Genomic DNA, 24113 nt, shown 5'->3' on the forward strand with positions numbered 1-24113 from the left:
GAACGTGAATTCCGAGCCACTTCCAACCTGCTTCTTCTGTTGCCTGCGCTTTTGACGAGCCAGAGCCAGAAAGGCCACGTGGACCTTTGGTGTCCTCCATGTGTTTTCTCAGCCCTGGGCCTTCTAGAACCCCGGGGAAGGAAGCATCCCTTAAAAGAGCACCATGGGTCACTTGACATGCCCCAGGGTGCCAGAGTCTCTCTTGGAACTTACAGAGAACAGGGGTCATTTTATAACTAAAGTGTTTATTTCCATTCAGTTCACTAACCGATTGTTCTGCTCAAGTGCCTGCATTTGCTCACAGGAGGGAGTTTGTAGCCAGACCTCGTGGCTGATGGTTTTCCCACGGCCAAGACCTTCAGACCTGGGTGAAGGTCTGGGCTGGGGGTGGGGGGAGGGGGTGGGAGAGAAACCATACACTTTCCCCCCAGTGGAGGGAAGGAGCGCCTGCACACATCTCTGAGGGTGACACTCTGGAGGGCTGGGATATCACAGTGAATGATCTGGGGCCCCGTTTAGGCTCCCAGAGGCGAAACTGGGTTCTGGCCATCCGAGGGCACTCAGGAACCTCGAAGGGGCCTATTTGTCTAGAAAGTACTGGACAGACTGGGGCAGAGGGCGGGTGGAGAAGTGGGCAAAATCGTGTGATTCTGCAGCCCTAGGGCTCACTTCTTTCTCAATCTGGTGCTTTCAAAAACAGCCCTGGGTGGGGTGCCCCTCCACCTTGGCCCCTCATCCTCCCAAATCTCACTTGGTCTCTGAACGGCCCAGATGGCCCCGTGGCAGTTGGCTTTGGTGAGGCCTGGCAGCAGGGGGGAACTCTCTGCAGGGGGAGGAGGGAAGAGTGTCAATGAAAACCATATAAAAAATCCAGAAATGTGCATATAAAATCTCGCCCTTGGTGTATTGCCTAAGTCAGTAAGCAGAAAGCACCTTCTTCTTGGAGAAGGATCAAGTCCTCAAAAGGTAGGAAATGTCAAAGTGTCACTTCATTGTCATAAAAAAAAAAAACAACCCAACAAACAAACCCCCCAAACCAAATCCACCCCTGACCAAAATACCCCCAAGTCCACGAATTGCTGTAAACAAACCCAAATGCAGGAGCAATGCTTCTCAGTGGCAGTCGTCACTGCAGCATCGGGCCTGCAGGCAGGGCTATGCATCCTCAGGAAGGTTGACCTTGCCGATGTCCCCGTGGTCTCCCCGACCGAGGAAGACAACAGCCCCCTTTCGGTCCCATGAGCCGACAGGAGAAACAAGTCTTTTTCATTGGAGTTTCTAAAATATTCTCCAAAGACAGAAAAATTCTTCTGTTTGCCCAGTGGCGGCGGGAGTGGAGTTTCCCCGAGTGGTTCCCGCGGTGGCTGCCTGTCCGCCCGCCTGCCCCGTCTGCCTGCCGTGTGGCTGTTGAGTGAGGCCTGGAAGAACAGCCCAGGGACAGGAGAGAAGGGTGGCCCCTGTCTCCCCCTTCACATTGGTTTTCCTGAAAGTGTTTCTTGGCTCTGGCCAGGTCGCCTTCCCAGAGGGAGTTGGAGAGAAACTGCTTTTGGTCTCCAATTGGGACAAAATCGCGTGGATCTCCCAAGCCCTTTTTTTTTTTCTTTTCTTTTCTTTTTTTTTTTTCCCTAAGAACAATGATCACTTTCCTTATGAGAATCCTCTTTAAAAAATATTCCTTGTATTTCCCGCCCCCTCCCTGGATCTATTTTCTTTTGTTCCCGTTCCCTTTTTTCCATCATCTGAGTTGCACATATTCTTGGTGACGTCTCGTGGCTGGAGCGCTGCTCGGTTCTTCCTGCTGCCCGTGGCCTCCTGGCAGGTGGCTGACCCTGCGGTGGACGTGGACGGAGAACCAGGGGGCTGGCGTGTGGGGCGGAGTGGGGGGGGGGGGCTGGAGGAAGAGGTGAGCCGAGGCGGATGAATGTCAAACCTCCACAGACTGGATCTGGTTCATCTGTGCCCGCATCACCTGGATACTGTTCAGGATTTTTTTCTGGTGGCCAGCCAAGGTGACCCCAACCCGGAGAATGTCCCTTTAGGAGAGAAGCATGTGCGTTAGGAAATGTGGGGATGGAGGGGACTTTGGGCCAGGTAGAGAGCTGTCTGGGCTTCTCCAGGGATGTCCTGCTGAAGAGAGCAAGGGAGGGGGGTGAGTGGGTGGATGTCTGGAGCAGGAGTGATGGGCTGGGGGTGGAAGGAGAGCGTGACTGGGAGTGAGGACACTCAGGGGGCACTGGTCTCCCCTGCTACGGGGAGGGAGGAGGGAACTTGCACTTAGGAAGCGCCCGCTCACTTTACATCCCTTTGATCGTCCTACCAATCTCCCGTTTACAGAAGAAAACTGGGGCTGAGGGAGGTCCTGATTGGCCCATGGTCACAGGCAGACCTGGGTGGTGTTCTGAATATGACCCCAAGCTGGCCATCTTGTCCCACACATCCCTACTGGACGCTGTCTGTCCCTCACCCTCCAGAGCCCCCTACTTAGTGGGATGGGTGGGGAGGGGTATTGATGATGGTGGGTGGAGGCAGCCGGGCACTTACTCCATCATCATCTGCGACACGACGTCGAAGGAGGTGAAGCCGGCATTGGCGAAGCTCTCCTTGTACTGCCCCATCTTGATGGCTTCCAGCCACTCATCCACGGTGTTAAAGCTGGTGTAGTCGGGGATCGTGCGGTCCAGCAGCGGCAGGTTGATTCTGGGGGTGGGGTGGGCAACAGAGATGGTCAGGGCATGAGCTGGGAGGGGGGGCGGGGGTAAGCATGGGCGTGGGCACACCCGTGGGCTGCGCACCTGCACCCGTGTATCCATCTGCGTGAACAAAGGTGAACGGACGTATACGTACGCGAGTATTTCTGTGTGATGTGAATGTGACGTGGATGTGAATTTGCACCTATGTAAATGAGTACACGTATATGTGTGGCTATGTGAGAGTGAGTGTGTGTGCAGGAGTCCACGCTGAGGCCACCTGGAAAACCCAGGGAAGCCTCTGTGGGGACCCCTGGAAGGCTGGACCGCCATAGTGAGGAGGGAGACGCTTCTCCAAGCCTCCTATTTGCAGGAGGAAGGAGTCCAAGTGTGCAGGACTAAGTGTGGCGGGACTAAGTGTGCTACTATTCTGTATTTCCTCCATCCTTCTCCACGCCGGGTGTGCTGTAGGAAGCTATGGGCTGCACCTCCAACGTCCCGACAAGGCTGGTGGCACTCGCGACAGTGAAATGACTCTCACGGGGCTGAAAGCTCAGAGTGATTTTATCCAGAGAGTCAGGAGTAGCTGACGCAGGGCCACGGTGGGGATCGACAGGCAGACGCAAACACAAATTTTTGGCCACAAAAACTTGGCAGGTGAAGGACTTGGGCCCAAAGAGTCTCTGGATACAGCCAGCCCTGGATCCTGAAGACACCTGGCTGGACACCCCTCAGAAACCCTGTGCGATAGTGTCCTGGAGAGAAAGAGCGTACAAGGCCAGGAGAGACAGGGGTCTGGGACCGCCACCCAAGCAAGGCAGTGGTGACCTCAGGTCTGATGGAGCATGCCCTGGACCCCCAGGAGAAGACAAGCCCGGATCACTGGAGCTGACAGTCTCTCTGATTCAGGGATGGTGACCTGAGTGTGGGCCATGGCATGTGTGTGTGTGTGTGTGTGTGTGCGCGTGTGTGTGTGCACGTGCGTGGCTGGGTTGGGGAGGCTGCAAATGTAAGTGAGAGGGTCTAAGTTTGAGCGTGAGGGTAGCTAGGAAGGAAACCTGGTGACCAGTGAATATGTCTACCAACCAAGATTCTGGTAATTTTTCTTCAATGCTGTCCTCTCTCACCATGCTTTTTTTTTAATTTTTTTTTTCCAACGTTTTTTATTTATTTTTGGGACAGAGAGAGAAAGAGCATGAACGGGGGAGGGGCAGAGAGAGAGGGAGACACAGAGTCGGAAACAGGCTCCAGGCTCCGAGCCATCAGCCCAGAGCCCGACGCGGGGCTCGAACTCACGGACCGCGAGATCGTGACCTGGCTGAAGTCGGACGCCCAACCGACTGCGCCACCCAGGCGCCCCTCAACGTTTTTTATTTATTTTTGGGACAGAGAGAGACAGAGCATGAACGGGGGAGGGGCAGAGAGAGAGGGAGACACAGAATCGGAAACAGGCTCCAGGCTCCGAGCCATCAGCCCAGAGCCTGACGCGGGGCTCGAACTCACGGACCGCGAGATCGTGACCTGGCTGAAGTCGGATGCTTCACCGACTGCGCCACCCAGGCGCCCCTCACCATGCTTTAAAAAGTGCTTTCTGGGGCGCCTGGGTGGCTCAGTCGGTGAAGCGGCCGACTTCAGCTCAGGTCACGTTCTTGGGGTTCAAGAGTTGGGGCCCCGTGTTGGGCTCTGTGCTGACAGCTCAGAACATGGAGCCTGCTTTGGATTCTGTGTCTCTGTCTCTCTCTTTGCCCCTCCCATGCTTGTGCCCTCTCTCTCTCTCTCTCAAAAATAAATAAATATTAAAAAAAAAAGTGCTTCCTTTACCACCTTTACCGCTTCCTTCTCCTTTTCTGTGTCCTGGGCTCCTCCACACCCCCAAGGCAGGGCAAATGCCCAGTGAACATTAGTGCTGGCCTTCCCTGACCCCAAGCTGCAGTGTAGATCATCTGCCCGAGGCAGGTGGAGCTTGAGGGAGTGGAGATTTGGAGACAGGAAGGGCTGGCTGGGGATGGGGTGGAGATATACTGGGAGGAGGGAGTGGGGCCAGACCAGAGCCGTACCCGGAGGAGAGGGGTGCCATGGCTTTGAGGCTGTTGGGGTTTCGGATCATCTTGTCCAGCGTGTTGACGATCTGGCCAAACTTAGGCCGGTGGTTTCGGTCCTTCTGCCAGCAGTCTAGCATGAGCTGATGTAGGGCGCTTGGGCAGTCCATGGGTGGCGGCAGCCGATAGTCCTGCTCTATGGCATTGATTACCTGGGAACAACACAGGGGCAGAGTTGGTGGGGTGGGTGGGGTAAGAGCATCTGCCTCTAACCTGTCCTGTCTTTCCACCCCCCACTCTGTATTGCAGGAAAGACCTATTTGGTTGCCGTGGCAACTGCTTTCACCTCCTGGATACAGCCCCAAGGACGGGCCTCACCTGAGTTCCCACCATCTATGGCCTCAGTCTGACCTGCAACCTGGGTGCCTACCCCCTCTCTCCAATCTGTCCTGCCACTAGGCCCAGAATCACTTTCCCTAGCTGGACCGTGAGTCACCCTCCATGCTCAAGAAGCTTCTTCAAGTCCTTCCCGTTTTGTGTTGCTGCAAATCAGGATTTGCTGGCTTGATTTTCAAACACCCCATTATTGAGCCTTATCAACCTTTCTGATCATCTTTCCTCTCTACCGATCCCCAATATGATCCCTTAGTTCCCATCTCGGGGCCTTTGCACGGGTTATCGTTCCCATTTGAAGGCCTCATGTCTCCAAGTCCCACTACTGTGAGCATCCCACCTGTCCTGTGAAGACTTCCTGATTTTGTTCATGCTGCCCTTGCCTCAACACCTACAGGACTTGACACCTGCCTTCTCCCATTTAACAGCTGATCATAAAGTTCCTGATGACAACATCTTGTTCCTGGAATAAGCGTCCTGTCCCCCAGTTATGTGGAAAACACCTGAGATAGTCTCACTCAGGGCTGACCACAAAGTGAAGGCATCTTGAAGATTTGCTGAATTGTGGATGTGTAGGCCTTTCCTGCTCTTGACCTCTGGAGATTCCAGGGTCCTGTGCAGACATCTGAATCAGCCACCATTGGGCTGGGAGCTGCCTTGGCCCGGTATCTCAGAGACCTTGCTCCCATTCCCTGGGAGATCAGGAAAAGGCCAGAAATTCTGGATCTTCCCCTCCCATCTGGCTGGCCACAGAGGCTCTGCCCAGCCCCCTTGGATACTCACATCCTGGTTGGTCATGTCCCAGTAGGGCCGTTCCCCGTAGGACATCACCTCCCACATGACGATACCATAGCTCCACACGTCACTGGCTGAGGTGAACTTCCGGTACTGGATGGCTTCTGGGGCCGTCCAGCGGATGGGGATCTTCCCACCCTGGGGAACACAATGAGGAAAGTTAATGGGTGAGAGGCTGATCCATCTGGTCTCTGCTCTCAAGATTCCTCACCCTATGCCCTGGGCAGTCACACGAAGCCCCTCATTCTTCCTCAAACTCACCATGCTACTTTAGGCCTTGAGAATTTGCACGTGCTGTTCCCTCTGCATGAAATGCCTTTCCTCACTCTGCTGTCTGAAAACCCCTTCTTATCCTTTAAGTATCTCTGAAAGTCTCTCCCTAAGTCCCAAGTGCCAAGGAGTTGCTCACTCTTTTTAATCCTCCAACTAGGTCCTCGATCTCTGTCAGGGAGGCACTTGTCATACAGAGCAGCACTGAAATCATTTTGCCTGTGTGCTTGCCTCTTCTTATGCTATAGATTCTGAGTTCTTCGGGCAGGGGCTTCGTCTTGCTCCTTTCTGTTTAAAACCCTTCAGCAGGGGACAGTCCTGAGTTTAGGCATTCCAGGTCTCCAAAATCAGCCCTGCCTGCCTCTCCAGTCTCACTACCCACCACCTCCCCTCTTAGGGTCTGTGTTCCAGTCACAGCTTGGCTTGAGAACATGGCATCTGACAAACTTTTACTGGCCCTTCAGCTTTCAGCTCACATCTCACCCCCTCTTAGCAAGCCTTCCTGGGCCTCCCAAGACTGGTGTCCTGACTTAGAGCTCTGTTACCCTATGTTTCTCTGCACATCTGTGTCCCCTGCCAGCCTGTGAGCTCCAAGAGGGCAGAAACTGTGATTTATGCCTCTATGTCTCTTGGGTCCGGCACAGTGCTTGGCATGAGCAGGTGTCGGTGAAAAGGTATTGTAGGGAGAAATGGACACCTATGTCCTCTTTCCTGGCACCATGACCCCGCTGTTCTCTGCCTCCATCTTACCAGCGCGCTGGTGTAGGTGGGGTCTGAGGTATCATCCTCCAGAAAGCGTGAGAGCCCAAAGTCAGACACCTTGCAGACCAGGTTGCTGTTGACGAGGATGTTGCGGGCAGCCAGGTCACGGTGGACGTAGTTCATGTCTGCCAGGTACTTCATGCCAGCCGCGATGCCCCGGAGCATGCCCACCAGCTGGATGACTGTGAACTGCCCATCATTTTGCTTTGGGAGAAGTGGAGAAAACACATAGTGAATGGGAGGGCATCAATCAGAGCTCTGGATCATCGGCACAACAGGAAACCAGAGCAGGACCCTGCTACCCTGGCCTCATGCTCCCTGTGGGAAGAATTCAGATGCTTGGGGGTCTTAGAGAGGCCCACGAGAGGCCAATTTCACGGTGGGGGAAAGAACATGGGCTTTGGAGTAGACGCAGCTGGTTTGACTCTGGCTCTGCCCTTTGCTGGCCGTGCAACCTTGGACAAGTGACCTAACCTCTTGAGTCTGTTTCCTCATCTGTGTATTAAATGGGGATAAGTTATATCCATCTCCCAGGGCTGTCTGAGTTAAATCAGAAGGCGCACAGAGGTATGTGCATGGCACATAGGAGGTGCTTAAAAACGTTTGTTAAATGGCAACTAGTCTAGCAGCATGTTTCCATGCTTTTTGTCTAGCTGGTTATCTGTGATCTCCTGGGGGGTCTGAAAACTCTCCTCTCTTGGCCTTGTGCTCTGGACTCCTCCCACTAGCCCATATGGCTTTGGAGAAATCCAAAATCTGGTGAAAATCCTGGACTAGGGTTCAAGAGACCTGGTTCCAGTCCTGGCTCTCACCCTGACCCCCTAGGTAATCCTGGGCAAACCGTACCCATCTTTGAACCTCACTTTTCTCTCATGCATAATGAGAAAGTTGGCTAAAAGCATAGATGATAACGGATTTCAGGCTGCGTGCTAACTTCGACGGACTGGCTGTGGTTTCCTAGATTGAAAGGATTCTGAGACCGCTACCTGGTTCAGGGGGACAGAGTTCTGGGGTGATTAGCAATGCCTGCCACTGGTAAGAGGATGGAAAGAGGCAGCATACGAGCCCCTCCTGACACAGATTTTCCCCAAGACCCCGTCAGGCTCTGACAACATGAAGTTATATCCACCACTCCTTTTCCTCCCCACCCATGGGCCCCTGGAACTCTTGGCTTTCCCTACCCGGAGGAAGGAGTCCAGGGAGCCATTCTCCATGAACTCAGTGATGATCATCACAGGCGTGCTCTTGGTGACAACACCCTCCAGGTGGATGACATTGGGGTGGTCGAACTGGCCCATGATGGAGGCCTCGCTCAGGAAGTCCCGGCGCTGCTTCTCAGTATAGCCTGACTTGAGCGTCTTGATGGCCACAAAGATCTCTCTCTTGCCTGGCAGTTTTAGGTGGCCACTGCATACCTCACCAAACTCCCCTGGGACACACACACCAAGAAAGGCAGGATGTCACTTGCCAGCTGGAAATGTCACCTTCCCACTCCCTGTAACCTCTGTTCCTGGGTCCTGAATGAACTTTTTCTCCCCAGTGGTCAGCTCATCCTCTTGACAAAGAACCCCTTTGTAGAATGTGGGGGCCCCTAAGGTCTCAGTAAACTCTCCACAGCTGCCCCATGGTATTTGGCTGGGTATGGGGTAAGGCTGTAGGGGAACCTGGGGGGGATGGAGAGAGGGACAGGAAGGACACAGCACTAGACCGAGTCCAGAGAATTGGGTTCTAGACCTAGCTCAATCTCTGACATGATATGCAAGCTCCTTCCCAGCCCTGTGCCTCAGTTTCCTCATCTATCGATGAGGTAGTTTTCCTGGATGACCCTTGAGGGCTTTTCCACCTTGGCTATTCTGAACCTTCAGGCCTTGGAGGGTCCTCTGAGGCTCCTACCCCACATGCTCCCCTCTGCCCCTAGAGTACTCCCCCCTCATGGCTGAGGCCATGGTACCTGGGAGAGCACCCACCACCTACCTGCTCCAATCACCTGCTCAATTTTGACACAGGAGATGTCAATTTCCTTGGCAAACTCCCGCACTGCCTCATTGGGGTCCTCATAGGTGAAAGGGTCGATGTAGATCTTCATGCCTGGGGTCACTGGGGGACAAGACCAGGCTTGGTCACATGCACAGAATCAAGATGTGGACAAATGGAAAGGCTACAGTTAGTCCCTCTGTAGAGGGAAATACACTCCCATATGGCCCCATAGGAACTGGGCAACCCTTTGCAGGTTACTTGACCTCTCTGAGTCTCGGTGAGCAGATGGGCACTGAGCTGAGTAGAAGGGTGAGGAGAACAGAGAGCTCGGCAGAGAGAGCAAATAGGTTCTAGCTCTTGTTCCAACTCTAATTGATTAGTAATGTCTTCCTGAAGAAGCTAAAAGACTGTCAGTGTTGTTTAGCAATGTCTACTATGGGTGTGGGCATAAAAGGATAGATAGGTTTGTCACTCTTGTGTTAGAGAATCAGGGGGTGCAAAGAAAAGGAAGAGGAAGTCAAGAAGGAAGAGAGAGATTTGGAAGATATAGAGAGAGGAGGCAGGAGTCCATGTTCTTGGGCAGCTGCTAAGGAGCCTTTGCTGTCTTTTAAGGCTTAATTTAAGCATCCTCTCCCTTCAGGGAACTTCCTGGCTGCCTCAGCTCTCCCAGGCACGCCCCAGAGCCTGGAGGGGCTGCCTACTCACTAGGGTCGGAGGACCCATCACTCGGCCCACTTCCCAGGTCCCCCACTAGTTAGTCCTAAACCACGCCGGATCTCAAATTTCCTGGTGATCAGCATGTGGCTGGACATGGGGCATATTAATTTGATTCTTGATTTGGATGTACTTTTTTATTTGATGCAGAAATTAAGGATGTAACTTGGATATCAAAGACCTAATTCTGATCCTAGCACTGAGCCAACAAAACACTTGGAAGGAAGGGAAAGGTGATCAATCCCATATTCTCCCTCCCAGATAACTCGTCTTCTGCTGCCCAGGCCTCCCTCTGGCTTCCCCAGCTCCCTGCCCACATTCTCCATTGCCCCAGGGGCAGCGACTTTGGAGGCAGCAACTCTAGGAGGAGGGAGCTGGAGTCCCTGGACCATAGTAAGGCTTGGCTGGTTGGTGAATGGGGGCATCAATGCTGCTCAGCTGTGTGACCTTGGACACGTTAGTTGATCACTCTGTTTCTGTTGCAGATATTCCAGGAATCTAAAATTGGAACCTCTAACACACAGGTTGGCAAACTGGCCCACTGACCGTTTTGTAAATAAAGTTTTATTGGAACATAGCTGCGTGCATTCCTTTGCCTGGCGCTGCTTTCAGCTACAGCGACCAAGTTGAGTAGTTAACAATAGAGACCCTATGGTATTTTTACTCTCTGGTCCATTACAGAAAAGTTTGCCAACTACTGTTCTAATACATTAGCTGTTTTTTGGATTGTTTATGTAGGTGTTTGTCTAGCCCTTTAGTCAACTAATTAACTTATTTATTTATTTATTTATTTATTTATTTATTAAGATTTTATTTTTAAGTAATCTCCACACTCAACATGGGGCTCAAACTCACAACCCCGAGATCAAGAATTACATGTTTTACCAATTGAGCCAACCAGGGGTCCCTGTCTAGCACTTTAGGTGAAGGTTTCTTAATTTGGGTCTGTGAACCACTTGACAGAACCAGGATGAGTTTGGTGGGACAGGGGAGTCTGGTAACCTCCCAAATGGAATGCATGTATGCATGTATGTATGTATGTATTTATTTATTTATTTTAGAGAGAGAGCACAAGTGGGGGAGAGGGGCAGAGACAGAGAGAAAGAAAGAGAGGAGAATCTTACTGGCTCCATGGCTTCATGCCCAGAGTGGGGCTCAACGTGGGGCTCGATCCCACAACTGTGAGATCATAACCTGAGCCAAAGTCAAGAGTGGGACGCTTAACCAACTGGGCTATCCAGGCACCCCTATTATTACCATTTTGAATTAGAAAAGTGACTCATACTCTTTATTTATAGTCTAAAAACTATGGAAATAAATATTGTGAAAGTTGAAGTTCTTCCCAAATCCATCCCTGAGTTTAGATTTTTCTGTTTTATAATTTTATATACACACGTGTATGCATATTTGTGTTTTTCTGGCCAAAGGATCTAAAATTTTCAGCTGACTCAGAGGAGCCTGAGACCCCAAAAGAAATTAAGAACCACACCTATAACTGTGGGAGCCTGGGTGGAGGGGGTGGGTGGGTGCATGGTCTTTCCTCGTTTTTCTCTCCCCTAGAATAATGCGTAAAGTTCTACATGGAACATACACTCAGTGTCTATAGAGCTGAGCAGAATCCATGTGACAGAGACAAAAGAATGACAGCAGCTGCCATTACCCGAACCCTTTGTGTCAGGCACTGGGCAGGCTCTTTATATGGATTATCTCATCTTCTGCACCCAACAACTCTTGGAGGAAAGGATCATTATTTTCATTTCATGCATGAGGGAACTGCAGCTCCGAGAGCCTAAGTAATCTACCGAAGGCCACACAGCTAGAAAATGGTACAGCCAGGACTTGAATCCAGGCCTGTCAGATTTGAGCCAAGGGCCACTACTCTTAATCATCATGCCCGTGGCCTCCCAGATGCAATCCAACCAGATCTGGTCCATGCCTTCTCCTCCTCCTGGACTGTTCAGCCATGACCCCTTCTCTAAGTCAGCCCTCCTCAGACTGGGGACATCAGCTCCTGGGAGATGCTCCCTTTCTTGCTCAAACGCTGAGCCTGGCCTGTGGTTCTTGGTGACTGACTTTCAACCTCCCTCCGACAGAACTGGGGGAAGCCCTTTCCGCCAGGCCAGCTGTGGAGGGAGGACAGGAATGGGTCAGCTCAGGGAGCTAAGGAGAAGCAGAGCAGGAGCTCAAAGCTGACTTGGGCCCTGTCAGCCGATCACATGCCATCCCCAAGCCTTGGCCAGGAGTGTTGGTCAGGAGGGCTCTCTATTGCTTGCAGAACAAAGGCAAGTGCCTTCATCCGGCCTTCCAAACTCTCTGGGTTGGGCTCCAACTTCAGCTCCCTGATCCTCTACAGCAAAAAGGAAGTATTTACCCAGAGGTCCCACACACCTGATCATTTCTGAACTCTGTGCTTTTGTTCATGTGGTTCCCTCCACCAGGAATGCACTTGTCTTCCTCTGTGTGTCTAGATCAAATGCCACCTCCTCCGTGAAGGCTGCCTGGATCCTTCTAGTGGAGATCCATGCTTCCTCTTCAGGTTCCCGAAGCCCTGTCTCTGCACCCACTCCCATGGCCATGACATCTGTATGGCTCTCCTTTTCTATGGGGTCTGGCAGATATGCATCCTGCCACCCCTTTCTGGAACACTCGGCTGCCTGTGAACGCTCGCTTTACCCTCTCTCCCTCAGGGGGACAGGGGTCATGTCTGTCCAGCTCATGCTAAATGCCAGAGCCTGACCCATAGAGCAGGCTCGAGAAATGCTTACTGAAAGAATAATAACATTACCTATTGAAATGTCCTTTGTTCTCTTTCCACCTGTTTGCGGTCATGAATACCTTCGAGAATTTGCCAAAAGCTACGGATCTGCTCCTTGGAAAATTATTCACATGTGTGTCACACTCCCATACCCAGCATACAGTTTTGGAATGCTCACCGGCCCTTTTGAAGCTCTTGGGGTTTGTGAACCCCCCATTACGAGCCCTCGCTCTAGAATGTTTTCTCTACAGTACACAAGTGAAGGAGCATTCAGTAGATGCTTAATAAACGCTTATTGATTGTATGGCTCTGAGTAAAACTGTCTCTGCTTCTGTGACCCTTTGGTTTCATCTCACCATTAATAACACAATCTACTCACAGTTCAGTGTGGATTCACCAGGCACTAGGCCCCGTTCTAGGTACTTTACAGGCGTCTATCCGATTAATCCTCCTGACATCTCTGCCAGGTAAATGCTATTATTAGGCTGAGCCGTATGAAATTGTTAGTATTTGGCTGTTTACGACCTACAAACATGGCAACTCCATTGGGTCCAACCTAATATTATCCCCATTGTTTGGATGCGGACATTGAGGCATAAGAAAGTTTAGATGGCCTGCCCAAGGCGACAGCCCGTTGGGGGCTGAATCCAGGTCGTCTGGCTGTGAGTTTACACTTGTAACTGCCCGCCTACTATTTTCTTCCGGGTGCTTCCCCATCCTGTCTCCTGGACTGGAAGATGATTATTCAAGGCCTGGCTCCCAGGACAGGTATTTGCTGAACTGAAGTTGGATAAGGATCTCTGCAGTCAGAGTCTTCAGAAAATACTGGTCTGCTGTTTGGATGACTTATGACTGTCAGGACCTGCTGTCCTGGACCCAAATGGGAAATTCAAGTGGAAGGAGGAAGAACCAGACATTCAGAGACCAGGTTTGAGTTCTGGATCTGCCAGTAATAATAGTCACAAAAAAGCTGCGTTATGAGTTTGAACGGAGGATCAACCACTGTATTGATACAGCTGTGTGCCCTTAGGCAAGTTACTTAACCTCTCTGTGCCTCACTTCTTTTTCACATATAAAACGGAGATCATAAATAGCACCTACCTCATAAGGGGACTGCAAGGGTTAAACGAGAATCTTTTTAAGGAGCTAAGTATGGTAGTTGGCAAATAGAAAGCACTGAATAATTGTTACCTGCTATAGAGAAGAGTTGGCTATTATTAAATATTATTAGGAAGCACTTTAATATCCATTAATTCATTTAATCCTCACAATTCTGTGAAAGAAGCATCATTCTTGCTACTTCCCATATAAAGATGCCAAGGTTCAGAGAGGTTCGATGACTTTCCCAAGGTCACACAGCTGGCCAGGGGTAGAGCAGGGAAGAGAAACCAGGTTGGTCCCTCTGGTCCACATCCAGGTACCATGGACCTTGGTCCTCACTCAGCACCTGCTGGACGAGGGAACACATGAGCCGGTGAGGGTGACTTCAAGCCAGTCACACACATCTCCGGGCCTCAGCTTCCTCCTCTGTCCCGGCGACACACGGTTGCCGGGGGGTGTGGGACCCCAAGGCTGGCAGGGCTTTGAAGAAAACAAAGTCCTTTTTAGATTCAGGGAGCAGGAGTCTGAGCTTTAGAACATGTTGATCCATGAACAAATCCTGGGCTCTATTTTAAAAATAAATCCCTGCTGTCACCTGTTTCCTTGTTACCCACTCACACTCTAAATAGTGAGGCTTCCACATGGCTCCAGGTGACGAAGCATGTGAGCCACCTTAGTCCAGCTTCGTCCACCTTAGTCCACATTTAGTCAGGTGTGGACAGCACGGTGTGGTGAGGAGTGTGGACCTCCGTCCTGGCCCTGAGCTGCTTTGTGACCTCTATGGGCCTCGATTCCCTCATGCTCAAAGTTGGCAGTTATAAGGATTAAATGGACAAATATATGTACCGCATGAAAACCATTCCTGGGCATACTGTATGCATTTAGCTATATCTACAACCATGATTTTATTACTTGGGGAAGAGGAGGGGGTGATGTAATTTATGACTTTTATTTTTAATGTACAGGTGAATTTTTTATTTTGGTGTAGCTAAATTTGCCTTTTTTTTTTTTTTGAGAGCTTTCCATTGCTTTCATGCTTAGAAAGTCCTTTTCTTTTTATAATTTTTTTCATGTTATTTATTTTAGAGAGAGAGTGTGCAAGCAGGGGAGTGGGGCAGAGAAAGAGAGAGAATGTTAAGCAGGCTCCACACTCAGTGCGGAGCCCTGGATGTGGGGCTCGATCCCATGACCCTGGGATCATGACCTGAGCCGAAATCAGGAGTCGGATGCTCAACTGACTGAGCCACCCAGGTGCCCTGAAAGTCCTTTTCTATCCACATATCCATTACATAGTTACTGAAATTGTCTTCTGGAAATTTTAATGGTTTAATTATTTTTTACATTTATGTCTAAAATGATTTTTTAGGCTCAGGAACTTTTCCTTTAAATTGACTGTCACCCAGAGGCTTAATATCTAGAACTGCTCGACTCGGCTCTTTCTTGCACGCTCCACACATCCAATCCTGCAGGAAATCTAGTGCGTCCACTTTTTGGAAAACGTCAGAATCCAACTGCCACTGCTTCCACTCTGGTCTAGGCACCACATATCTTCCCTGGATTATTCCAACAGCCACCTCTCAGGTCTCCCTGCTTCTGTCCTGCTTGGCACCCTCCAGCCCCCTCAGTCCATTCTCCACACAGCAGCTAGAGAGGTCCTGTCAAAACTGTAACTCAGAGCACGTCAGTCTTTGGTTCAGACCCTCCTAGAGGTTCCCTATTTCACTCGGAATAAAAACCAAGGCCCTGCAACGGCGGACAACAATCTGCATGTTGCAACCCCTCGTACCTGCCCCTCCTGCCTCCTCACTCTGCTCCAGTCACGCTAACCTCCTGGCTGTTGCTGAAACCTGCCAGGCACATTCCAGCCTCAGGGCCTTTGCACTGACTGTTCCTTCTGCCTGGGAGGCCCTTCCCTCAGGTATATCCACGCAGCTCACGCCCCTAGCTTGTTCGTGTCTTTGCTCACCCGAAACCCTCCTGAGGCCAGCTCTGACTGCCCTGTTTGAAAAGGCAGCCTTGACCCTGCAACTCTGGATCCATCACCCTGTTCTACTCTGCCTTTTGTTCTAGTGCTTTTTCGTCTCTAGGACACCATGCGCTTTTCTCATTTATTACCTGTGTTTTTTGTTGTTGTTGTTCCCTGTCCCTTCACCAGAGTATAAGTTCCACAAGGGTAGGGATATGTGGTTTGCTTACTTGTGTATCCCCAGCACCTAACACAGTGCCTGAAGTGGCTACCAGAAGAGTCACCTCTTGGGCCAGAGCCTGGGGTCCTCATCATCTCATTTAACTCATGTGTTTATTGTGCAAATATGTATCTAGTGTCTTCTATGTGCTGGGCAGCGTGCTGGTGTTGGGGGGCAGCGGTGAGTGTCAGACACACTTTCCGGTCTCCAGATGTTCCCGCTATACTGTTGGGGAGATAAGGAAACGGCCATCACGGTGCGGCCAGGTAAGGGAGCGCTGTGCAAACACTGATGGGGCCCTGAAGCCAGGGCGGGATGGGGGGGTGGGGTCCGGGGAGGCCGCTCAGAGTGGTTTGTATGTGCCGCGGCTGAGGAAGAGGGGAGAGTTACACAGGTTAAGAGAAGGCGGGGGATGCCCCAGGCAGAGGGGGCAGCATGTGCAGAGGCTAAGAGGGAAGAGTGAGCTTGGCCCATTCGGGGAACAGCCTAACGTTCAGTCTGGCTGCGGCATGGTGGGAGGCAGTGGAAGGAGGCTGGGAGGCTGCTGGGAACTAAGAGTGAGGGGCCCAAGGGCGCCGGCCCAGCTGGGGTGTACGTACTGTGGCCACTGGTATAGTGCTGCAGCTTGTCCGTGTACTCCGAGTCAGCACGCTCAAACCCCCGTCTTCTGGAACAAGAGCAAAGGGCTGGAGCCACCTGGAAGCCCCCGGGGAGCTGGGAGCCACAGTAGGTGATAGGAAGAGGGAGGGCAGGCCCTCAAAACCACACCCCTGCCAGGGGGCTCCCTGCCTGCCCCTGGCCTAGCAGCCTCACCCCTCCTGGCCGCCCTCATCCCTTCCCACCTCTCCCACCTCAAATCCAGGCTCATCATTTCCCCATCCCCTCTCCAGCCAAGCCCCTTTCAAAGTTATCGCCCGTGGCCCCAGACATCCCAGGGGCTTCTGTCCATCTGACCTTACAGCCCAGTCTGTTCTAAAGTGGGGATCTAAGGAGGAAGAGAGGGTGTTTGCATGGTGCCCTGCAGAAGTCAGGAACAAGTCCCACCTCCTGCCTGGGCACATGTTGTGCCGGCCACCTGGGATGTCCCTTCCCCTTCCCCCACCTCCTCCCATCTACATCCTTTCTGTCTTTCCTGCCACCAAAGCCAGTGGGCCTTATCTGAGCTCCTCAACCTCCCCTCTGACACCCCACTTGTGGCCCTACTCATGTAGGGGCCTCAACATGTAGTCATGTTCTGAGCCCAGAGGGATGTAGCCAATGGCAGCCATTTAGGTAGGAGGGAGGGTATCCAGGCCTGTGCGAGCCTCTCCCTGGCCCTGGGGATGATGGGAATATCTCCTTGGCTCACAGACGCTATTCAGGAATGGTTGAATAGATGCTCAGCCAGCCCTGAAAGGGGCTGGAGACACCCACCCACCTGTTACACACAATGGCAATGACGACCACAGCAATGAGGAAGACCAGGCCGGCCGCCGAGGAGCCGATGATGAGTGGCAGCTTCTCCTGGATGCTTGTCTGGTACTCGGCTGGGGGAGAAAGCACGTTGTTGTCAGCCTGGCTCTGGGAATCCTAATGTTCCCCACCTGGCTGGGTCTCCTAGGATCCCCAGACTCTCTTCCTGCTCCTGATAGAGCACCTGTCACATGCCCAGATGGAGAACTGGCCGGTACTCGCTCAGAGGTAACCTTGGACAAGTCCGTGGACTGCTCCAACCCTCAGTTTCTCATCTATAAAATGGGCATTATACCTCAATGTTGATATGAAAATCAACAATGATAAGAAGCTGACTTATAACTACAGAGAGGCAGTTATAAGCACGGACTCTGAGGCCAGACTCCCTGGCTTAAGTGGCAGTACCACTTACTATCTGTGACTTCTGGTAAAGTGACTTACCTCTCTGTGGCTTAGTTTCCTCATCTGTAAAGTGGGAAATCCTACTTTACACAAAGTGGCCAAAGCCAGCATTTGAACCGAGGTCTCTTTGACCCAAGGCCACGGGCTTATATGAGATAATGCATAAAATGCCCTCAGCATTGGTCTGGCTTTTGGAAACCACTCAGTACATTTTCAATGCCATCAACACCATCATTGTTTTTAATTTTATTATTATTACTTCTCATTTACTTCCATGACCAGACAGGAGCTCATTAAAGTCAGGGACCAGATAAGTCCTGGGTCCTTAGCACCAGCACATATTTGTTGAGTTAGTAAGGAAAGCATCTCGGGACAGTCCCCCAAGGCTCCAGGTCAATGACACTCATCCAACACACAAGAGGATTACAAAGGTGAAAATGCTGGCCACGAGGAAGTGGGGCTTTATAGAGGAGGTACCATTAGCGTCCTGGAAGAGATGGTAAAGCCATTAGGGAGAATTTTTGTGATAAAACAAGAATTCATGGGTCTAAGCCTCTGAGACATTCAGCTAGGCAAAGGCCAAGGCCCATGGCCAGTGATTGAAGCTGATGCTAAGAAGGGACCCTGGAGTCTGGTTATAAGGAAAGCTGCCTTGGGGCTTCATTGGTTGGTGAACTCACAGCAGTGACAACAGACTCACAGCAGTGACAACAGACTCACAGCAGTGACAACTATGACATTAACTATGATTTGGCGAGTGCTAACTACGTGTGAGAGCTACGGCCAACCCTGTGCCAGGTTCCAGATATTTATCCCCCATCTTTACACTAATTTGATAATGATGATGATGTTGACAATGAGATAGCTGTTATCATCCCCATTTATAGATGAGAAAACGGAGACTCAGAGAGGTAAGGTGAGTTGCTCAGGGCCACACAGTTAGGGCTGAATCAGCACTGTAATTTCTCTGTCTGGCTGGCATCAGAGCCCATACTCTTAACTCTGCTGTTCCTCAAAGACTATTAGAATAGGAAGGGTACTTAGAGACCATGTGGTCCCGCAATGGGAGACACACAGCACATGGGCTGCAACCTCCCATTTTCTTGTCCAGGGCAGACATCACTAATCCATCCCAGCACTTCTTGCTGCTGAACTTTAGAATTCTTCTCAATCCAACTGCAAGTCATTGGAGGAGTGTATGGATGAAATAGGTGTGCTCTCAAAGACCGAATATGATGCTTTCATTTTGTGGATGAGAAAAATTTGGACCAGAAGAGGGAAGTGACTTGCTCAGAGTGTGTCTGCAAGTTAGGGCTGAGCTCCTGAGAGTCCCGTGAAAGGGAGTGGCTGACACGATAGCAATGGAGGAGCCCATATGCTTTCCAAATCACAGAAACTAGCACCTCTGTATGATTGGTTCCCAACCGGCAGGGAAGGTTGACATCTAGAAGAGGGGGTGCCTTTTCTAATTTGTGCGAAGGCACTTTGAAGGAGCAGTTGCCTTTAAATGTATTCTGTTTGTGGAGTCAGTGCCCGCCTCTTGCCCTCTGGATGCTGCTTACCTTCTGTCATGGTCTGGAAGTACATCTTGCCACTGTAGCGCCCGTAGCCTGCCACAGTGCGTGCCCGCACCTGGAAGACATAGATGGCGCCGGCTTTGAGGCCCTGCACAGTGACCGTGTTGGTGGGGCTTTTTATGGCTGTGGCGTTGTACTCACTGAGCTCCTGCCGAGGAACAGAGAAGACCATTAGCAAGGTTGTTGCCCACGGTGGGCCCAGAGCCCAGTGCCCACTCCTGCCACTTGTGGTGGGGGGGTTGGTCACTGGATAAACATCTGTGGTTTTCAATTCTTCCTTCTCTCCCTGTGACTAAATTGCACACCCACGCTTTTTGCATGTGACTTCCCAACACCTCCCACAAAAGAAGGCAGAGTGTATTTCTCTTCCTTGTGGATGCCAAATTTGTCCATGGTCTTGTTTTGGCCCATGGAACATTCTAGAGGACATGATGCAAGCAGAGGTTTTATATGTGCTTGTTGAGTTGGCTTGGCCTCTTGTGCTCCTGCCTTCTGCCATGATGGGACTTAACCTGGGTAGCGGCTGGTTCCAGAATGAGAAACATGTAGGGAAGATCTTGACCTTATTCCTATGCTGAAACAGGGCCACCTCAGTTGACTTGCAGACTCCAACCAATGACCAAGAAAAATAGCCACTTGGAAGCCATCGTATTTAGGGGATTGTGTATTTTGCAGCATTATCCTCAGTGATAGCTGACTGATACACAGATGCTGAGGGGTCACTATGTGCAGACTCTGAGGTCTAGGTTGTGAGTTCTTGGGAGACAGCAGGAAGAGGGCCTCCCTTACCCACTTCTGCAGCTACTTCCCTGCCCCATGCCTTGATAGGTTAAGTGCAAGGACCCCTGTTCCGCCACAGCACAGTCGAGTGAGGCAAGATTTAAGGCCCAGACAGGGAAAATGATGCTCAAAGTCACATATTAGTTGGTGGCTGCTTTGGGACTCAAAAGCAGGTTCGTAGGGGTGCCTGTGTGGCTCAGTCAGTTAAGCATCTGAGTCTTGATTTTGGCTTAGGTCATGATCTCACAGTTTTTAAGCTTGAGCCCTGTGTCAGGCTCTGCATTGATAGTGTGGAACCTACTTAGGATTCTCTCTCTCCCTCTCTTTCTCTGCCCCTACATCCCTCCTCAAAATAAATAAATAAGCTTAAAAAAAAAAAAAAAAAAAGAAAACAATGGAGTACACGGAGCTACATCTAATGTCCAAGGCTTTGAGTACCCAGGACCTAATGTTCTTTCCTTTGAGAGATGCAGAATACCAATTCTTTTTTTTTTTTAAGTTTGTTTGTTTATTTATTTATAAAAAAATCTTTATTTATTTTTGAGAGAGAGACAGACTGCAAGCAGGGAAGGAACAGAGAGAGAGGGAGACACAGAATCCAAAGCAGGCTCCAAGCTGTCAGCACAGAGCCCAACGCGAGGCTCGAACCCACAAACAGTGAGATCATGACCTGAGTTCAAGTCGGCCACTTAACCAACTGAGCCACCCAGGTGCCCCCCCTTTTTTAATGTTTATTTATTCTTTGAGAGAGAGAGAGACAGACAGAGTGTGAGGGAGGGAGGGGCAGAGAGACAGGGAGACACAGAATCGGAAGCAGGCTCCAGGCTCTGAGCTGTCAGCACAGAACCAGACGCAGGGCTGGAACCCACGAACTGTGAGATCATGACCTGAGCCGAAGTCGGACACTTAACCGACTGAGCCCCCCAGGCACCCCGCAGAATGCCAGTTCTGACCTGAACACTGCCCAGGGTGACCCAAGGAGCACAGGACAAGACACAGATTAGCTGCTGTGGGAATGGGGATGTGGTTGAGTTGGATGCAGCTGTCTGCCAATCTAGATGATGCTCATTCGGGCATCTGTCAGCTACCCTTCAAACTTTCCCCAAACGCCCTCTTTGCACTTGGCCCTGGGGACTCCAAGGGACTAAGGCACAGGCACTGGGTTCACAGAGCTCAGTTCAGGAAAACAGTGTGGAGACTTCAACCTTGAGGACCATGAACCCCTCTGAGAAGTTGATGGAAGGTAGGAGCCTTTGTGCAGAAAAATGCCCACCTGATTGTACGTGCCAATCATACACACGTGCAATGCACAGAGCCCTTGCAAAAACTCTCTCAAAACAATTAAATTCAGTGGGCGCAATGTTATTACAGGAATCATAGCATGGAAGTTAAGATCACAAACTGGGGGGCGCCTGGGGGGCTCATTCGGTTGAACATCCAACTCTCGCTTTCAGCTCAGGTCATGATCTCATGGGTGGTGAGACTGAGCCCCGCATTGGGCTCTGTGCTGACAGTGTGGAGCCTGCTTGGGGTTCTCTCTCTCCCTCTCTCGCTGCCCCTCCCTGGCTCATGCTCTCTTTCCTTCTCTCAGAATAAATAAACTTAAAACAAATGTTAAAAAAAAATCACAAACTGGAGCCAGACTTCCTGGGTTCAAGTCCTGACTCTATTACTTATTATCTTTGTGACCTTGGGCAAGTTTGTTAACCTCTCTTGCCTCCTTTTCTTCATCTGTAAAATGGGGATAATAATAATGGCAGCTACCTCAGAGGATTGTTTAGAGAATAAAATGAATCCATATGTATAAAATGTGGATATTGGTAGTGTAAGCACAATGAGCATGGGACCTCACCTGGGTGGGGGACATCAGGTGAAGTCCAGGAAAGCTATCTGCAGAGTGGGGCTTACGTAATGGAATTTTAAAGAACAAACAGAAGTCACCCACGTCAAAAAGGGGGAGGGCATTCTTGGCCAGGAGCATCAGGTGCAAAGGCAAGGAGGTGAGAAATGGGATGTGGGGCTGGACAAGGGCTGATCTGCAAGTGCCTCCTCCCAACCCCCTCACCCTTCCCAGGGGGCAGCAGCACCTAGGAAGCCTCTTTTCCTGAGTCCGCTCCTCTGCCCCCTCCTCCAGGAAGCCTGTTTGACCTCTCAGCCAGATGTGCCTCCCCTCCTCTGAGCCCTGGAGCACTTGCTGTGGACGCCCCAGGAGGGGTTTCTGTTCCACCCCCTTATCCTGGGCCCAGGCTGATCTCACAGCCTTGACTGTAAACTCTTGAAGGAAGTGGCTGTGTTTTGTTTCCCTGTACTGAGCACAGAGGCCTGCACAAAGAGACCTGGCCCCAGGGTAAAGGCTGTACTCCTTGGCTTGGCTTTCCAGACCCTTCATGACTTGCCCTTTGCCAGTCTTGCCTGCCACCCCCTCCCCCAAATGCTTCCCTTCCCTTTCTTGGTAGGACTGCCAGATTTAGCAAGTAAAAATACAAGATGCTCAGTTAAATCTGAATTTCAGATAAACAATGAATAGGGTGTTTTTTTTTGTAAAAGTTTCCCCCATGCAATATTTAAAACATACTTATACTAAAAAATTATTTAAAACAATTTAAATGTAATTGGTGTCCTATATTTTATTTGGCAACCCTACCTTCCCTGGACACTCTGATACTTTGCAAGTGCTGTTTCTTCTATCTGAAATATCCATTCTCCATCTGCCTGGCAGTTCCCTATTCATCAAGGCTCAGTGCAAGTACCACATTTGCTGCAGAGACTTCCCAGATGTCCCAGAAAAGATTTGCAGGTCCGTTTTCTCCTCTCCCACCTGTTGTTCCGATATGCACGTGTCTTCTCTAAGGACTGTGGGTTTCCTGAGGGCAGACACCTTGTCCCATCCATCTCCGGGACCCCCAGGCTCAGCACACAGTAGGTGCTCACTAACTACCGCCAGCGACAAATGAAAAACAGGAGAGACCATTCAACACCTACGAACCCAGCTTGCAGTACCAAGATTGCCCACTAGGTGCCACCAGCCAACACGGAATCTGCTCGGATTCTGCAGCCTGAGTGGGTGGGTGTCCACTCAGAGAGGATGGAAGTTTTAAGTTCCAGATTGTAGGATGGCGATGCGAGGTAGCTGCCAGTGGCACAGGTGCCTCAGATTGAGGAAAGAAACTAGCAGATCCCTTCTCTAAAGCGGGAACAGGACAGAGCGGGGGATTGGGAAGTCATTTCAAAGGCAGATTCTTCCACTAGCTTGCATTGTGACCTTGGGAAAGACTCTTCCCTCCCCTGAGCCCCTGTTTTCTACTTCAGGAAAGGAACACTAAATGCCAACCTCCCAGGGCTGTTGTAAAGATGAAATGTGATCAGGCAGTGTCTGGCACAAAGGAGCTGCTCTAGAGCCCCCTACCTCCTCCCTCGTGGCTGGAACACCTTTACCTGAATAAGGACTAAGCACTGACAGGTTAGGAGAAGACATCTAGTATGAAATCTACCGGTCCTCAGCTCAAAAACCCTTACCCCAAGACTATGGGCCAATGAGGCACTGGGAGCATTTCTTAAGCCCTATGAGACTCGGTCTTCTCATCTTTAAAATGGGATAAAATACTATAGGCCACACAGAGTGGGTATGGAGATTCAACAGGAAAAAGAAAACGGGCAAAGCTTTTAGTATCGTTTCCGGTACACATAAGGACTTCACAAACATTGGCCATCATAGTTATCGATGCCATGACAGAGAAGCCTTCCTCAATGGTCATTAAATGGATGAATGAATGCAAGAATAAATGAGTGAGTGAATAGATCTCTCCATGTAGGTACCACTCCACGTACACTGGGCAGAGACCTATGCAGCCTGGACTTTCACTGTTCATCCCCGCCTCCCCCACCTTCTCTTCCCCTTTGCTCTGCCAGCTAGAAATTTCTGTTGAACAAACACCAATCGATGAGGCCTATAGGGACCTGTCCGCCATAGGTGGCCTCACAAATGAATCTTCTCCCGGAGCTCTGGGGGAGCCAAAGGGAGCACGAACCTGTGTGCTTTGGTACAGCTGCCAAAGGAGGCCACCTCCCCCAGGACGCTGGAACCGACGGAAACAGCCGGCCCTGGTCTGGCCAACACCATTTGTCAGCGGCATCCAGGAGCCTTCCAGCAAAGTGGTTTTTTAGCTCCGGGCTCCGGGCAGGCTGGGAAATCCCAGTGGAGCTGGGGAAAGGCCAAATGGAGA

General features: G+C 50.9%; 1 protein-coding gene across 3 annotated transcripts in view; it reads right to left on the reverse strand.

The window, feature by feature from the left end:
* Positions 1 to 1612: 1612 nt before the first annotated feature.
* EPHB2 (EPH receptor B2) overlaps positions 1613 to 24113 on the reverse strand; it is a 188617-nt gene continuing 166116 nt past the window's right edge. Inside the window, exons 7-16 of one of the 3 annotated variants that reach the window (XM_078452229.2) lie at positions 19096 to 19165; positions 17097 to 17205; positions 16279 to 16346; positions 8921 to 9043; positions 8128 to 8375; positions 6935 to 7150; positions 5903 to 6052; positions 4745 to 4938; positions 2542 to 2697; positions 1613 to 2033 (exon numbers count right to left, since the gene is read on the reverse strand). In XM_078452229.2, coding sequence (XP_078308355.2) covers positions 1925 to 2033; positions 2542 to 2697; positions 4745 to 4938; positions 5903 to 6052; positions 6935 to 7150; positions 8128 to 8375; positions 8921 to 9043; positions 16279 to 16346; positions 17097 to 17205; positions 19096 to 19165 — 1443 coding nt within the window. In that variant the 3' untranslated portion in view covers positions 1613 to 1924. Of the gene's footprint in view, positions 2034 to 2541; positions 2698 to 4744; positions 4939 to 5902; positions 6053 to 6934; positions 7151 to 8127; positions 8376 to 8920; positions 9044 to 16278; positions 16347 to 17096; positions 17206 to 19095; positions 19259 to 24113 lie in introns of all 3 variants that reach the window. The other 2 variants (XM_078452228.2, XM_078452230.2) reach the window with 2 other exon arrangements.

The sequence above is a fragment of the Panthera onca genome, chromosome C1, assembly GCF_046562875.1.
Source record: "Panthera onca isolate mPanOnc1 chromosome C1, mPanOnc1 haplotype 2, whole genome shotgun sequence".
Taxonomy (NCBI): Eukaryota; Metazoa; Chordata; class Mammalia; order Carnivora; family Felidae; genus Panthera; species Panthera onca.